Genomic DNA, 16,845 nt, shown 5'->3' on the forward strand with positions numbered 1-16,845 from the left:
GTCTTTGTCCTCCCAGAAGGACAGGCAAGTGTCTAGAGCCCATAATTAGAATTCAGTAGCCTGTTGAGTCCAGCGCAAGATCCCGATTGGACCGGCAACAATAATGAACAGGATTTAGTTCAATAGGAAGTCGGGCTTCTTCGGAAGTGGGCGTGGCCATGCCCGCTTTTGGACACGCCTCCCGTGGCTTCTCTATCCGCTGGAGGACTCAGTTCGGCTCCTCCTCTCGCAGCTTCCGGCCGGTCGGAATTCCGCTTCCCGTCTGACATTGTCGCCTTTGCTTAAGGGTCACATTGAACTACTGCTGCTCCAGGGCAGTCTTTAGGTGAGTGCGAAGGGTCGGGATCCCGGGGGACCCAGTCCGGAGCAGAGAAGCGGCCCGGGGCTTCCCTGACGCCGGGAAGGAGCTTCCGGCCGCCATGGCTGCCTCGGGCCCGAGGTCGTGGAGCTGACCATTGCAGCCTTCTTTCTTGTTGCTAGGTCTCATTCTGAGACGTCTCTATTAACTTACTCCTTCCTCCAGCCCTACGAGCTAGGACCGCTACTGTCCCCTTTGACTGCGCTGGGGCTGGAGTGTGAAGCGCTTTAGCCTCCGTTACACGACGATAAGGATTTGACCCCTGCAAATTGGACTGTGGTGCTTTTAGCCGCGGGTTCCCAGGCGTGGCCGCCCGTGTTCCAAGGCCTCAGCCTGTCACCTCGTCTTGTTTCTTTTCCCGCAGCATCATCTTTGATAAACTCGAGATATTGCACAAAATTGCTTCCAACACTGGGTCTGTTAAATCCTCCGTCCCCACCCTGCCTCCCCAAATGACCCCTTTCTGCTGCCCCAGATGCCCCACTTCGGGCCACTTGAATTGACACTGGCCGCGTACTTCTGTGGCGCCAAGGTCCCGCAGATGCTCTAGAATAGACAGTTTTTCTCGATGATTTTGACTGTGTCATCTTTTCAGTAATATCAGAGGGTTTTTTTAAAAAAAAAAGCCGTGGATACTCAGGGTCAGTACAATTCGAGGCGCTAAGGTATTCGAATGCATGTGGGGGAGTTGCATTGTGGTTTTATTAACCTCTGGTTGAAATGTAGCATTTACTTTCGTTAGGAATGGAGGCAGCAACTTGAGTAGGTTTGGCAACCTATGGAACTTTGTCAGCAGTCAAAATCACAGATATCTGACACATTCTAGTTGCAAGTGTCACAAGTCACCGGGGTTACTTGGTCAGTTCTTTGATATATATATATATATATATGCTACTGTATCATTCTTTTGTTTGTTTGTTTGTTTTTGTTTTTTCGAGACAGGGTTTCTCTGTGGCTTTGGAGCCTGTCCTGGAACTAGCTCTGTAGACCAGGCTGGTCTCAAACTCACAGAGATCCACCTGCCTCTGCCTCCCGAGTGCTGGGATTAAAGGCGTGCGCCACCATCGCCCGGCTACTGTTATCATTCTTGTCATGGAATTAAAAACAAAAAAAAGCATCTTTTTCATCTAGCCTGTCTGACATATATGTGTGTGTGTGTATAAATGTCAAATAAGCAGTTTTGCAATGCATTGAGTCACTTTTTTTCTTTTTCCTTTTAGTTTTTTTTGAGACAGGGTTTCTCTGTGTAGCCCCGCTGTTCTGGAACTCACTCTGTGGACCAGACTTGCCTGTAACTCACAGAGATCCCCTGTCTCTGACTCCCGAGTGCTGGGATCAAAGGCGCGCGCCACCACTGCCCGGCTCATTGAGCCATATTTTGAGAAAAGTTTATGAGTCCGCCAGAAGACCCCCTTGTAATGTTGTTTTTGATGATGTTGGATGCAGCACAACCATCCGGGTGCTGTTTGACCTTGGGAAGTCATTTAGCCACCCTGTCCCTTGTATAGACAACCCAGATAGTAGTACTTTTTAGGATGGCTATAGGACTAGGTAGGTGCGTATAGAGTGCACATAGTATGTGCTATGCACACAGTAAGTGTTAGCTGGAATATAAGGAGACCTCTGTCTCCTGACCCTACTGTGACTTCTACACTCAGACACATGGATTCTCGCTGCCCTTCATCTTTCTGTGTTTGTTGAGGAGAAGGAAGTAATAGCTTGTTCACATTCAACCCATTCTTCTGATCTGGTCTTCTTCCGTGGGCCTCGTTGATCTGACATCCCTATGCCCAGGCACCGCTAGAATGATTGCCAGTGTACCCATTTTGTTTGCATCCAGGAATTGGCACCATGGCTGAAGACATCAAGACCAAAATCAAGAACTACAAAACTGCCCCCTTTGACAGCCGCTTCCCAAACCAGAACCAGACCAGGAACTGCTGGCAGAACTATCTGGGTAAGCAGAATACCGGGGCGGGAGGGTAACATGTGTGGATCTCACCTGTGTCTTCTACATACCTCTTGCCTCGTGAAGCCAGGTAGGGAACAGAGACCTTATGCATACCAGCTTGTGGCCATTCACTCTGGATTTACTGTCTGGATGGCCCAGTCCCTCATACTGTCTGTCGAGGTCACAAACTTTAGACTCAGCAATAATTTTTTTTTTTGAAGAATTGTGTATGCATTTTGTATGTATGCCACACATGCACGCTACATACAAGTGAATATAACACGTAAATGCTTAGTTCAGAAGTGAGTCCTCCATCACATCCGTGTAGAAGATGGGTATTGTCATCTCTATGTTCTCTGTCTGCTTGGTGCCCAGTCTTAAACACACTTCCCTCTCCTCACTAGAGGCACGATAGCACTGGTAAACGCAGTCACATTTTGGTGCTCCAGCCACACTTGAGTCCACGTGACCTTCCCTTAAAAATATAAAACAGAACAAGCACCGTCACGCCCTCCTGTCTTCCCCTTTCCCAGCCCTGTCTGTACTTCCGTCATCCTCATCTCTTCCCCTCATACTTTGCTGTCATCCCTAGCTCTAGAATGTTCTAATTGAGCAACAGTGTAGCTGCCCAGGTCAGGTGTATGCAGCTCATTATGGTATACTTATGAGTTTGCATTCCCTCTGTGTATATAACCAATTATGAAGCAAAAACTTCCTCAAAAAGTTGATCCAAGCCTCTTTTCTTCACAGACTTCCACCGCTGCGAGAAGGCAATGACCGCAAAGGGGGGTGATGTCTCCGTGTGTGAGTGGTACCGACGTGTATACAAGTCCCTCTGCCCCGTATCATGGGTATGTGCCTTCCAGTGGGACCTTTGGGTGTTCAGGTGGGGACCTGGCAGAGAAGACTATGGTGACAAGTGAGAATTCATCTCCAAGGGCCAAGATAGGACCAACCATACAGTGTCACTGATACCTCCTCAGTTAGGGCCTCCATCCCAGGACCACCCTCCTAGATCCGCTTCCTTGGCTATGCACTGTAGAAACCTGGACTTTGGAAGAATGGTAGTGGCACACACCTTTAATCCCAGCACTCTTGGGAGGCAGAGGTGCAATCTCTGTGGTTCAGGGCCAGCCTGGTATGCGGAGCGAGTTCCAGGATAACTAGGACTACACAGAGAAACTCTGTCTCAAAAAAACAAAAAAAAGGGGCCGGGCAATGGTGGCGCACGCCTTTAATCCCAGCACTCGGGAGGCAGAGGCAGGCGGATCTCTGTGAGTTCGAGACCAGCCTGGTCTACAGAGCTAGTTCCAGGACAGGCTCCAAAGCCACAGAGAAACCCTGTCTCGAAAAACCAAAAAAAAAAAAAAAAAAAAGGAAGGAAAATTAAAGAAGGAGACTTAGCATTTCCAGTTCAAAATGACCTAGGTTGGGTTCCCAGCACCCATGTCTATAACAGCTGTCCATAACTGGAGGGCATCCTGTGGACTCAAGGACACTGCACTCTGTGTACAAACCCATGCACAGATACACATACATACATAATTAAAAATAAAATCTTGTTTTGTTTTTTGGGACAGGGTTTCTCTGTGTAGTCCTGACTTCCCTGGAACTCACTCTGCGGGCCAGGCTGATCTTGAACTCACAGAGATCTGCCTACCTCTGCCTCCCGAGTGCTGGGATTAAAGGCGTGCGCCACCACCACCTGGCTCTCTGTAGTTTTTTAAGATGTATTATTGTACATGTGGGGTGTGTGTGGTACAGGTGTGCCACTGCATACGTGCAGAGATCAGAAGACAGCTGTGTGGAGTCAGGTTTCCTGCCCACCTTTACAGATACAAACGCGGGTTCTCAGGCTCACCTGGCAAGCGCTTCCTCTCCTGGTCCATCGTTGGCCCCACATTCTCCTTGTTAAGACAGGGTCTTGCTGTGTAGTGCAGACTGGTGTTGAACTCCTGATCCTCCTCCCACAGCCTCTTGGGTTCATGGTTTTTCTTTTTCTTCCTCCCTTGCTGAAGTACTCTAGGGCAAACCTCAGATGTGCCTTTTCGCCCCTGCCTGTTGAATAGGCATCGCCACTAAATCAGGGCCCACGGAGAGAGTGCCTCTAGCACTGATGTGAGACTTCTAGTCAGTATTTAATACTCCAGCATATTCTCTTTTGTGAAATCAGAGGACCCTGCTGACTATAGAACCTCAAGAGATGCTTGATTTTTATAAGAATTGATGAAGTGATTATAACATTCATGCTCATTTCAGAAACACTGAAAGCGTGTCTTAGAACCAAAATATGGTACTTTAGTTCAGTGTGGCGGTTGCGCGTCTGACATCCTAGCACACAGGAGGTGGATCAGAAGTTAAAGGTCATCCTGGGCTACTTGAGACCCCATTATTTTTTTTTACATGTGTGTGTGTTTGTGTGTGTGTGTGTGTGTAAATATATAGCACCCATATGTGTGCCTGTGGGGGTCAGTAGAAGGTGTTTGGTCTCCTGGGACTAGAGTTACAGATTGTGAGCCTCTATATGGGTACTGGGAATCAAACCTGGGTCCTCTGCAAGAGCAACAAGTACGCTTAATTGGTGAGTCATCTCTCCAGCCTCTCATATTGTATACTGTATTGAGATTTGCTTTGACTTGCTGTGGGATGGTGATTGTTGTTAGACAGAATCTTACTTAGTCTAGAATGACCTTGAACTCCTGAGATCCTGCCTCAGCCTCCTGGGAGCTGGGGTTACTGGCAAAGGCCACCACACCCTGTCTGAAGCAGTGCCAGGATGGATGCCATGCTTCCTGTGTGCTAGGCAAGCAGTCTACCAGCTGCCTATATATGATACAGGAATTTATATATATTGGTTTTGTTTTGTTTTTCAAGACAGAATTTCTCTGTGTAGCAGTGCTGGCTGTCCAGACTTGCTTTGTAGACCAGGCTGACCTCAAACTCACAGAGGTCTGCCTACCTCTGCCTCCTGAGTGCTGGGATTAAAGGTGTGTGCCAACACCACCTGGCTGTGTTTGTGTTTTTTAAGATGTTATTAATTATGTGCTTGGGTATGTGCATTTGAGGGGGTGTCCCTGGAGGCCAGAGGAGTCAGAGCCTTTTGGAGCTGGAGTCACAGTTGGTCATGAGCCTCCTGATACAGGTCTGGGAACTGAACTCAGCTCTTCCTGTGCTCTTAACCAGAGTCATCGCTCCAGCCCCTTCTGTAGGTTCATGGTTATTTTTAGAATCTTCAGCTTTTAATTATGAATATGTGTGTGTTAAGGGTGAATGCAGGTGCCTGGGGTGGCCAGAAGAGTGTCAGATCCCCTGGAACAGGATATACAGGCAGCTGTGAGCTGCCTAACATGGGGGTTGGGAGCTGAACTCCAGCCCTCTGCAACAGGCAAGAGCAGCAAGCGTTCTTAAACACTGAGTCATCTCCCCAGACTTGTGTGTGTGTGTATTTAAGTGTTTAAGGCTATTCTAATCTTATATGTGTTTGTGGGGACAAAGGTCAGTACCTCTATTATCTGCATTTGAATCATTTTTTGTCCAGTCATCTTTTATTTTCCCTAATAGAAAACATTTTGTTTTCCTAAAAAGTTTAGTGTTTTATAGAATTTTATTATTAATTATTTCGGTTTTTTTGAGACAGGGTTTCTCTGTGTAGCATTGGAGCCTGTCCTGACACTAACTATTGTAGACCAGGCTGATTGCAAACTCACAGAGATCCACCTGCCTCTGCCTCCCAAATGCTGGGACACCACCACTGCTCAGCTGTGTTTTGTAGAATTTTTAAAGTAACTGGGTGTAGGTTCCTTTCTTTCTTATTCTTCTTCCTTTTTTTGTTCCTCCTCCTCTAGTGGTAGTGGTGGTATGTGTGAGTATGTTTACAACTTTATACAGATATGGTTCACACTCTGTATTTTACCTTTTTTTTTTTTGAGCAAGATTGGCCCTGATATTCACCACAGTCTGCCAACCTCTAGCTCCTGATTGCTCAATGCAGGTCTGAGCTAACACATCTGATTGTATGTGTTTTTTTGTTTTTTGTTTTTGTTTGTTTATTTGTTTTTTGCTTTATCATCTAAGAATCAAAAAACGGGGCTGGAGAGAGATAGCTCAGAGATTAAGAGCAGTGACTGCTCTTCCAAAGGTCCTGAGTTAACTCCTTGGAACGACATGGTGGTTCACAACCATCTATAATAAGATCTGGTGCCCTCTTCTGGTGTGCAGGCATACATGCAGGCAGAACACTGTGTATATAATAAATCTTTAAAAAGAAAAAAAAAATCCTCTGCTCTGTTGACAGAGGTTTTCATTTGGTAGGCGGAGGTTCAGTCCCAAAGAAACACACAGAGGTCTACATTAATTTTAAACTGGTTGGCCTATTATCTCAGGCTTCTTATTAACTAACTCTTACATCTTAACCCATATTTCTTGTCTATGTTAGCCACAAGGATGGTACCTTTTATCAGTGAGGCATTCTCATCTTGCTTCATCTGGGTCTGGGTGACAAGTGCAGACCAAGCCTTTCCTCTTTTTAGAATTCTCCTGTTCTGGTCACCCCACCTATACATCCTGCCTGACTACTGGCCAATCGGCATTTTATTAAACCAATACAAGTGACAAATTTTTATAGGGTACAAAACTATTGTCCCACAGTACTGCTCTTTAGCTGGACTTGGTCTTTGGGGGAATAAATCCATGACAGGGAATGTTTTTCCCTGTTTGCATGATTTCCTATTTCCACAGTGTGTGTGTGTGTGTGTGTGTGTGTGTGTTGGGTCTATTGGGGTAAAGGGATAATTTGCCAAAGGTCCTTATGCCTCATGCTCTAGTTTTGTGTTGTGGTTAATGTCTGAGACAGAGCCTCCTGTATTCTTGGCTCACTAGATAGCTGACGCTAACCTTGAACCCTTGATCCTTTGCCTCTACTTCCTAAGTGCTGGGAGTGTAAGAGTGCCACCATGTGTGAGGCTTCCTTGTGTGTGCTTTTTTCCTTTCAATTTATATGTATGAGCATTTTACCTGCACGTGTGTCTGTACCGAGTGGATACCTAGTGCTTGTAAAGGTCAGAAGGCAATGAATCCTATGGGAGTGGAGTTACCATTGGTTGTGAGCTACCATTTGGGTGCTGAAATCAAACCTGGGTCCTCTGCAAAAACAGCAAGTACTCCTAACCACAGAGCCATCTAACTCCCTTGGTGTGCTTTTGTTTTTTTTTGTTTTTTGTTTTGTTCAAACAGGGTTTTTCTGTGTAACAGCCCTGGTTGTCCTGGAACTGAATTTGTAGAACAAGTTTGTCTTGAACTCACAGAGTTTGAGAGATCCACCTGCCTCTGCCTCCCAAGTGCTGGAATTAAAAGTCTCTTCCATCACTGCCAGCCTGGTCTACAGAGTGAGTTTCAGGTCAGCCAGAGCTGTCGCACAGAGAAACCAACCAGACGGAAACCCTATGCAGTCGGACTTGTCTTTGGGCCATCAGCTCACAAATAAGCACAGGGTGACTTAATTATGAAAGCTCAGCCTCAGTTTAGGTTTGCTGTTAGCTAACTCTTCTAACAAATTAACTCATTCTTATTACTTTACGTTCTGTCATGTACCAACCATCCTGCTTCTTCCATATCTCTGATTCATCTCCTGCTTCCTCTCTCTCTCTGCCCAGCAGTCCCGCTTATTCCTCCTGCCTAGCCATTGGCCATTCAACTCTTTATTACACCAATCACAGCAATATAGCTTCACACAGAGTACAAATATCCCACAACACCCTTATGTCGAGTGTGGTGTCTCTGAGTTCGGGGCCGACTTGGTCCACATAGTGAGTTCCAAGAGAGCCAGGGCTATCTGGGAAGGCCTATCTAAATAAAAGGACCTCTTCTTTAAAAAAACAAAACAAAACAAAAAGGTAAACCAGTAACTGAAAAATTCTGAGAGAGCTATGGCCAATGAAGTCTGTCTGTGTGTGGGCTCTAGACAAAGCCAGCCTTGGGAAGTGCATCCTGTGCCAGTCACCACTGCAGCAGAACAGCAGAGGTGCTGTGAACATGACAAAGCTTGGTGCTGGCCTGTGGTAGGCAAGCAGGTTTCCTGACGGTGGTGTTGCTTCTGTAAACTGGTCTGCTCCCTTGCGGTCAGACTGCAGTCTCCCTTGTCTGTGCTTTATCCGTTGACTCAGCCTCTCATAAATAAATGTGAGGGTGAAATAGCTCTGTGGATAAAGGCACTTGCTGCCAAAGATGACAGCCTGAATGGATCCCCAGGACCCACACGGAAGAAGAGACCCATCTCCTTCAGATGTCCCCACCCCCCACATACATGCACGCACACGCACAAATGTAAAACAGATCGTGTGTATCTGTATGTAAGTAGATCCACCGAATGGTGTTTTTTCTGGAGAATGTTAGCAGTTTGATGGGGCCTTTCCATAGTTTCCTTTCCTACTCGGCGTCTGTGGTGAGCAGTGAAATCCCTTGTGCTTGGCATCTTTTGATACTAGACTACAGAAACTGGTTATTCTTCTGCACTAGAATATATATAGGCCAGCCTCATCTCCTATAAATGCCCAGTGTCTCAGTTAGGGTTACTCTTGCTGTGGTGAAACACCAAAAACAAATGTGGGGACAGGAACTCAAGCAGGGCAGGAGTTGATGCAGAGGCCGTGGAGGATGCTGCTTACTGGTTTGCTCAGCCTGCTTTCTTTCTTATAGAACCCAGGCCCTCCAAGCCAGGGATGGAACTATCCACAGTGAGCTGGGCCCTCCTCTGTCAATCACTAATTAAGAAAATGCCCGCCGGGCTTGCCTACATAGAGCCATTTTCTTTCTTTCTTTTCTTGCCTTTTCTTTTCTTGCCTTTTCTTTTCTTTCTTTTGTCCTCCCCTCCCACCAGGGTTTTTCTGTGTATCTCTGGCTGTCCTAAAACACTTTCTGTAGACCAGGCTGGCCTCAGACTCAGAGAGATCTGCCTACCTCTACCTCCCAAGTGCTAGGATTAAGGGCATGCACCACCACCACCAAGCCCAATGAAATTGACTAATTGATTGATTTCTTTCTTTTGGTGGCGCACGCCTTTAATCCCAGCACTCGGGAGGCAGAGGTAGGCGGATCTCTGTGAGTTCGAGACCAGCCTGGTCTACAGAGCTAGTTCCAGGACAGGCTCCAAAGCCACAGAGAAACCCTATCTCGAAAAACCAAAAAAAAAAAAAAAAAAAAATTATTAATTGTGTTCAAGGCCAACCTGGTCTACAGGATACAAACCCTATCTCAAAAAAAAAAAAAAAAAAAAAGAAAAGAAGAGTGGTTTTGTCTTTGTGAGTCGTTGTTGATTCCCTGGGACAGTGGTTGGCACATGGCAGGACTTGTCCTCTGCTGGCCACATGCGTCAGTGGGCAAAGTAAGGAAATGTGGTTTGTCACTGGAGGAGTTAACGCCGATTGTCTTTTACAGGTCTCAGCCTGGGATGACCGCAGAGCAGAAGGCACATTTCCTGGGAAGATCTGACCTGGCTCCACCCACCTCTCCTCTGTTCGCTCTCCTCTCCCCATGCAGTAAAGGGGGACCTGGGTATATGATGGTCCCTACTCTGGGACCCTGAATCATGATGCAGCACCTAATAAAATTTCACTGAAAAGTTTGACGCTGTTTGTGTAGGACAGCTGGGCATGAAGCGGGGTGCACTGGCCGAGAAGGGGCCTCACGTGGTTATTGTTCTTATTTTAAAACGAAGAGTAGATTTCGTTTTAAGGATTTAGTTATTTCAGCTAGTGGAGGCACATGTCTTTAATCCCTGCACTGAGGAAGAAGAGGAAGGCAGATCTCTGTGAGATCGAGGCCAGCCTGGTCTACAGAGAGTTCTAGGACAGCCAGTGCTTCATAGGGAAACCCTGTCTCACAAAAACTTAACAAAACAAAAAAAGATTTATATATTATTTAATGTGTACGTGTACACATGTGAGCCTAGGGGACGGGAAGGGAGCTGGAGTTACAGACGATCGTAGGTGCTGGGAACCAAGCTCCAGTCTTCTGCGAGAGCAGCAAGTGTTCTGTTTATGGGTGTTTTGTCTGCATGTGTCTGTGTACAGTGTGCATGCGGTGCCTGCAGAGGCCAGAAGAGGGCATCAGACACCCTGAGATGGGTTGTATAGCCTGTGGTGGGTGCTGGGGATTGAACCTGGATCCTCTGAAGGAATAGCCAGTGCTCATAACCACTGAGCCATTTCTCCAGTCTCCATTTTTTTCTGCTTGTTTCACATTTTTTTTTATTTTGTAAAGGTTTATTTATTTATTATGTATGCAGTGTTCTGTCTGCATGTGTACTTGCAGGCCAGGAGAGGGCACCAGATCTCATTACAGATGGTTGTGAGCCACCAGGTGGTGGTTGGGAATTGAACTCAGGACCTCTAGAAGAGCAGCCAGTGCTCTTAACCTCTGAGCCATCTCTCCAGCCCTACATTTTTATTTTATAAATTTTGATCACCCCTAAGTCAGTGGAGTGGATGGTCACGCAAAATAGCTTCAAGTCTTTAGTGTGCTAAAATTAATCTCCATGTTGCCCCTTATGTGGATAGGTTTTTTTTTTTTTTTTGGTCTGGCAGTACTAGGAATCAAACCGAGGGCCTCATGCATGCTAAGCAAGCTCTCTGCTGCTGAGCTGCAGCCCCAACTAGCATCAGTAGTTAGGAACAAAGCCCCATTCATTTCCTCTACCTTTTCTCCTTTCTGTTTGTCTTGTCATAGGATGACCTTGAACTGCAGATTCTCCTGGCTTGACCTCCCAGGTGTCAGTGTTACAGGGTGCTGCACACCATGCCTTTGGTTCTGTCCTCTTAGTTTTTTGTTTTTGTTTTGTTTTTTATTTTAATGTGTGTGTTGGGGAAGCTATGTGCATGACTGCTACATTCTTGGAGGTTGGAAGAGTGTTTTGGATCCCCTGGAACTGGAGTTACAAGATGGGGAGCTATGAGCTGCCTGATGTGGATGCTAGAAACCACGCTCAGATCCTCTGCAAGAACAGCTCTTAACCTGAGCCATCTCTCCAGCTCTCCTCCTTAGTGAAAATTAAATTTACTTTAAAAAGTAAATCCTACCAGGTACTGGTGGTGCACACCTTTAATCCCAGCACTTGGGAGGCAGAGGCAGGTGAATCTCTGAGTTCGAGGCCAGACTGGTCTAGAGAGCGAACTAGTTGTTCCAGGATGGCTAGGGATGTTACACACACAGAAACCCTGTTTCGGGAGGGGGGGAGTCAGTCCCCAAGATTTTTTCTCTCTCCCTCCCCTCCCTTTCCATTGTAACTATACATAGGTTTCGTTATAGCTCAGGCTGGCTTCAAATTTACAACTTTCCTCCGCTCCATAAATTCATGGCTTACATACACACACCACTAGCTGGACTTTTTTTTTTTTTTTTTTTGGTTTTTTGAGACCGGGTTTCTCTGTGGTTTTGGAGCCTGTCCTGGAACTAGCTCTTGTAGACCAGGCTGGTCTCGAACTCACAGAGATCCGCCTGCCTCTGCCTCCCAAGTGCTGGGATTAAAGGCATGCGCCACCACTGCCTGACTTAGCTGGACTTTTAACATTCTAAAATGCAGGAAATTCTCAGGCCTAGTAACAAGCTCCTGCTCGAGGTTCCCTCTCCTGTCCCGGGCCTCATTCCTCGTTGTGTGTTCATCACCATGATGATTGATGAAAATCAGTGAAACTGGGCTGTAATGGAGCACGTTTAATCCCAGGCAGAGGCAGGCGGAGAGTTCTAGGACAGCCAGGGCTAATGAAAAGTCAGTGAGAGAAGGCCAGACAGGCACATCCCTCGAAGGAATTGCCGTAGACCTATGTATCAGGGAGATGGCCTCGGAAGCTAGAAAGTCTCCTATGACTGCAGGAACTCTTACCATGGCTGTGTCTGCTGAGAATTCAGACGAACAGAGATGCTGTATGTCCTGAGGATAGCAGCCCTTGAGTGGGGTCTCTAAGAACCTACCTAGAGGAGGACCAGTAACTAGTGCTCACGGGCCTTGAGGGGCTGTTTGTAACTGGTTTAGACAGTGAGAACTGTTTTGTTGGTTCTGGGGGTTGAACTCAAGAGACACCGGGAGGCTAACAACAGCCACACCCCCAGCACCCCCAGCCCCTCACTGGGGGATTCTCGGCAGGGGCTCTACCAACGAGCCACACCCCAGCCCCTCACTGGGGGATTCTCGGCAGGGGCTCTACCAACGAGCCACACCCCAGCCCCTCACTGGGGGATTCTAGGCAAGAACTGAGCTGTGTCACAAGATTTCTCTCTCTCTCTCTCTCTCTCTCTCTCTCTCTCTCTCTCTCTCTCTCTCTCTCATTTTTTGTGTATAGATGCAAATGCTGACAATGCCCTATAAGGCTAGAAGACGGCTTTGAATCTGGAACTGGGATTGCATGTGGTTGGACGCTGCATGGTAACTGGTGCTGGAGATGAGCTCCCATCCACAGGAGCAGTGAATGCTCTTGGCTCCTGAGCCAGCTCTGTGCTGGGGATGAGCTCCCATCCACAGGAGCAGTGAATGCTCTTGGCTCCTGAGCCAGCTCTGTGCTGGGGATGAGCTCCCATCCACAGGAGCAGTAAATGCTCTTGGCTCCTGAGCCAGCTCTGTGCTGGAGATGAGCTCCCATCCACAGGAGCAGTGAATGCTCTTGGCTCCTGAGCCAGCTCTGTGCTGAGGATGAGCTCCCATCCACAGGAGCAGTAAATGCTCTTGGCTCCTGAGCCAGCTCTGTGCTGGGGATGAGCTCCCATCCACAGGAGCAGTGAATGCTCTTGGCTCCTGAGCCAGCTCTGTGCTGGGGATGAGCTCCCATCCACAGGAGCAGTGGATGCTCTTGGCTCCTGAGCCAGCTCTGTGCTGGGGATGAGCTCCCATCCACAGGAGCAGTGAATGCTCTTGGCTCCTGAGCCAGCTCTGTGCTGGGGATGAGCTCCCATCCACAGGAGCAGTGAATGCTCTTGGCTCCTGAGCCAGCTCTGTGCTGAGGATGAGCTCCCATCCACAGGAGCAGTGAATGCTCTTGGCTCCTGAGCCAGCTCTGTGCTGAGGATGAGCTCCCATCCACAGGAGCAGCAGATGCTCTTGGCTCCTGAGCCAGCTCTGTGCTGGGGATGAGCTCCCATCCACAGGAGCAGTAAATGCTCTTGGCTCCTGAGCCAGCTCTGTGCTGGGGATGAGCTCCCATCCACAGGAGCAGTGGATGCTCTTGGCTTCTTTTTATTTTGCTTTTTTTTTTATTTTATTTTTATTTTTTCGAGACAGGGTTTCTCTGTAGCCTTTGGTTCCTGTCTTGGAACTAGCTCTTGTAGACCAGGCTGGCCTCGAACTCACAGAGATCCGCCTGCCTCTGCCTCCTGAGTGCTGGGATTAAAGGCATGTGCCACCACCACCTGGCCTTTATTTTGCTTTTTGAGATAGGATCTTGCTATTATTGCCCAAGCTGACCTTGGACTGATTCACTGTGTAGTCCAGGCATGCCTTGAACTTGGAATCCTCCTATCTCAGCCTTCTGGGTGGCTGTATTACACACTTGTATCACCAGCCCTGGCCATTTTCTTTACTTTTAAAATTTTTTTTATTTTACTTTTAATTGTGCGTGAGGGATTGTATGTGCCTGTGGAGGCCAGAAGAGGGCAGCATTCTCCCTGAAGCTGGAGATGGAGCAGTAGTGAGCTTCCACCAGGGTGGCAGGAGCTAAACTCAGGTTCTCCAGAGCAGTGTGTACTCTTAACCGCTGAGTCATCTCTCCAGCACCACCCCCCCCCCTTGTTTAGAGGTGTGTATAATGTGTGTTTGGACACACGAGAAGGTCAGAGGACAGCTTTGCCGCTTCTCTCGCCTTTCCGTAGGGTCTCAGTCATGCAGGCAGGCATGCAGGGCAATCACCTTTTATGCTCCCAGCCATTTTGCCCTGTTACTTTTAAAAATGTTTTCTTTTTTCAGATTATTTTGCCTCCATGTATGTGCCCTTGAAGACCAGAAAGAAGGCATTGGGTCCCCTGGAACTAGAGTTATGCAGATGACTTTGGGCCACCACCATGTGATTTCTGAGAATCGAACCCAGGTCCTCTGCAGGAGCAATAACAAGTGCTCTAAACTGCTGAGCCATCTCTCCAGCCCAGTGCTCTAGGGCTTTTGTTTGGTTTTTGAGGGGATTTTTTGTTTGGTTGGTTTGATTTGTTTGTTTGTTTGTTTTATGGTCTTTCGAGACAGGGTTCCTCTGTGTAACAGTCCTGACTGGCCTGGAACTCCATTTGTAGAGCAGGCTGGCCTCGAACTCACAGAGATCCACCTGACTCTGCCTCCTGAATGCTGGGATTAAAGGTGTGTGCCACCACCTGGCTAGTATTTTTCTTACACTTATTTGTGTGTGTGTGCACGTGCATGAGTATTAGGGGTGCCTGTGCCGGAGCCTGAGGGGAGAGATCAGAGGACAGTTTGCAGGAGACAGTTCTCTACAGCCATGAGTCCAAGGGATGGAGATCAGGTCATCAGGCTCGGTGGCAAGTGCCTTTACCTGCTGAGCCCTGAGATCCGTGCCGATGGGAGGAGGGAACTGACTCATGTTAGTTACCCTCTCACCTCCATGCGCGTGTGCGTGCGCACACACAATAAGTAAATACAATTTAAAACAAAACAAAAGCAGGGAGGTGGTGGCACACTCCTTTAATCCTAGCATTCAGGAGGCAGAGGCAGGTGGATCTCTGAGTTTGAGGCCAGTCTGGTCTACAGAGTGAGTTCCAGGACACAAAGAAACCTTGGCTGAAAAAACAAAACAAAACAAAAAAAACAGAAAGATCTCAAAAAACACAAATTATGGCTTTAGCAACATGAAAATTTGGGGGCTGGGGAGATGTCTCAGTGGTTACGAGCACTGGCTGCTCTTCCAAAGGACTCAGATTCAATTCCATAACAGTGTGTCTGTAATGTCAGTTCCAGGACTTCTGACACCCTCACACAGACAGATGTGCAGGCAAAACACTAATAAACATAAAGCAAAAATAAATTTTATAAAATGTAGCTGGGGAGATGGCTAGGCAGTGTAGAATATTTGTTGGTCTTTCAGAGGACCTGGGTTTGATTCCCAGCACCTGCCTGGTGGCTCACAGCCATCTGTATCTCCAGTTTCTGGGGATCTGATGCCCTCTTCTGGGATATAGGTAAATGTAAACATGCAGGCAAAACACTCAAACACACAAAATAAATAAAGCTTAAAAAATGTTTTTGAAGCAGGCTGGGTGGTGGTGTAGCACGTCTTTAATCCCAGCACTTGGGAGACAGAGGCAGATGGATCTCTGTGAGTTCGAGGACAGCCTGGTCTAAGGAGGACAAGCTCCAAAACTACAGAGAAACCCTGTCTTGAAAAACATTTATTATTTTTTTCCAAAGGAAAACAAGTATTTATTCAGTTCTCAGATGGATTTGTTTTTATGACTAACACAAATATAAAGGAAAAATTATCACACCAGAAAAGAGCAATTTATTTTATTACATTAAAAGGTAATAATATAGCCGGGCGATGGTGGCGCACGCCTTTAATCCCAGCACTCGGGAGGCAGAGGCAGGCGGATCTCTGTGAGTTCGAGGCCACCCTGGTATACAAGAGCTAGTTCCGGGACGGGCACCAAAGCTACAGAGAAACCCTGTCTCGAAAAACCAAAAAAATGAAAAAAATAAATAAATAAAATAAAGATGCCAAGAATAGGGAAAGAGGAGCTAAAAATCCTAGGGTAAAGAAGTCTTCTCACAATGGGAATCGTCTGTGTTTCTTTGTTCTCTCTCCAATCCATCATTTCCCATTGTTCGACCTGTTGCTTGTTCTCCTTTTTCTACATGGTTCTTAGTCCCGCCTGTTACAAATGCTCCCAGTCATATATATCCTTAAAACCAGCAATTCCCCAGCCTAGCAGGTTCCAGGGCCGGAATTCTTTTGTCCCATAGAAAATCAGATAAGGGTTTTCACACTCACACACAGATCCATGGGAGTGGCTGGTACACGTCCGGTGAACTCCTTAACGGAGAAAGTTAATTAAAAAAGGGAAAAACCATCAGGGGATTCTAGAGGGGAAGGTTAGTGCGCTACACTACGTTTTGCGGTGGTAGGAAGAGCTAAAAGGTTTATTTCTAGTGAAATTATAAATAGAGCACCGATTGTTTAAGTCAGCGCGCCTCTTTTCTCCCAGCAAGCACAGAGGCTTACCTGGTAACCAAACAACCTACTTAAAAAAGTCAGAGGGAAGCTGATGGCGCTTGAATCTGATAAGACAAACACCAGACGCTGCAGTTTCTATGGGCCTAGGTCTGGAGTTAGACTTATTGCTCTAAGGGGAGAAGAGACCCAGGCCTCTGAATTATCAGTTCCAGTTCCGTGCTATGCTGTTATCAACCATCCTGGTCGTGGGGTAAAACCAGAGCAGCAGCTTGGGCAGGTAGTAATTCTGCGTCCTTGGAGATGTGTGAATGTCTTAGATGGGGCGCTCTCTGCCTGGACCCTGATCATTGATCAAATGCCTGCTGATAAAGATAATTGCAGGA

At 47.1% G+C, this 16,845-nt stretch overlaps 1 protein-coding gene across 1 annotated transcript; it reads left to right on the top strand.

Annotated features, from left to right (window-relative positions):
• The first annotated feature begins 201 nt into the window (after positions 1–201).
• Positions 202–9,927, top strand: Cox6b1 (cytochrome c oxidase subunit 6B1). Its single transcript, XM_075985220.1, has 4 exons — positions 202–325; positions 2,199–2,315; positions 3,060–3,160; positions 9,741–9,927. The coding sequence occupies exons 2-4, from the start codon at positions 2,210–2,212 to the stop codon at positions 9,792–9,794; spliced, it is 261 nt and encodes an 86-aa protein (XP_075841335.1). The 5' UTR covers positions 202–325; positions 2,199–2,209; the 3' UTR covers positions 9,795–9,927.
• The last annotated feature ends 6,918 nt before the right edge of the window (positions 9,928–16,845 follow it).

The sequence above is a fragment of the Microtus pennsylvanicus genome, chromosome 1 (assembly GCF_037038515.1).
Source record: "Microtus pennsylvanicus isolate mMicPen1 chromosome 1, mMicPen1.hap1, whole genome shotgun sequence".
NCBI lineage: Eukaryota > Metazoa > Chordata > Mammalia > Rodentia > Cricetidae > Microtus > Microtus pennsylvanicus.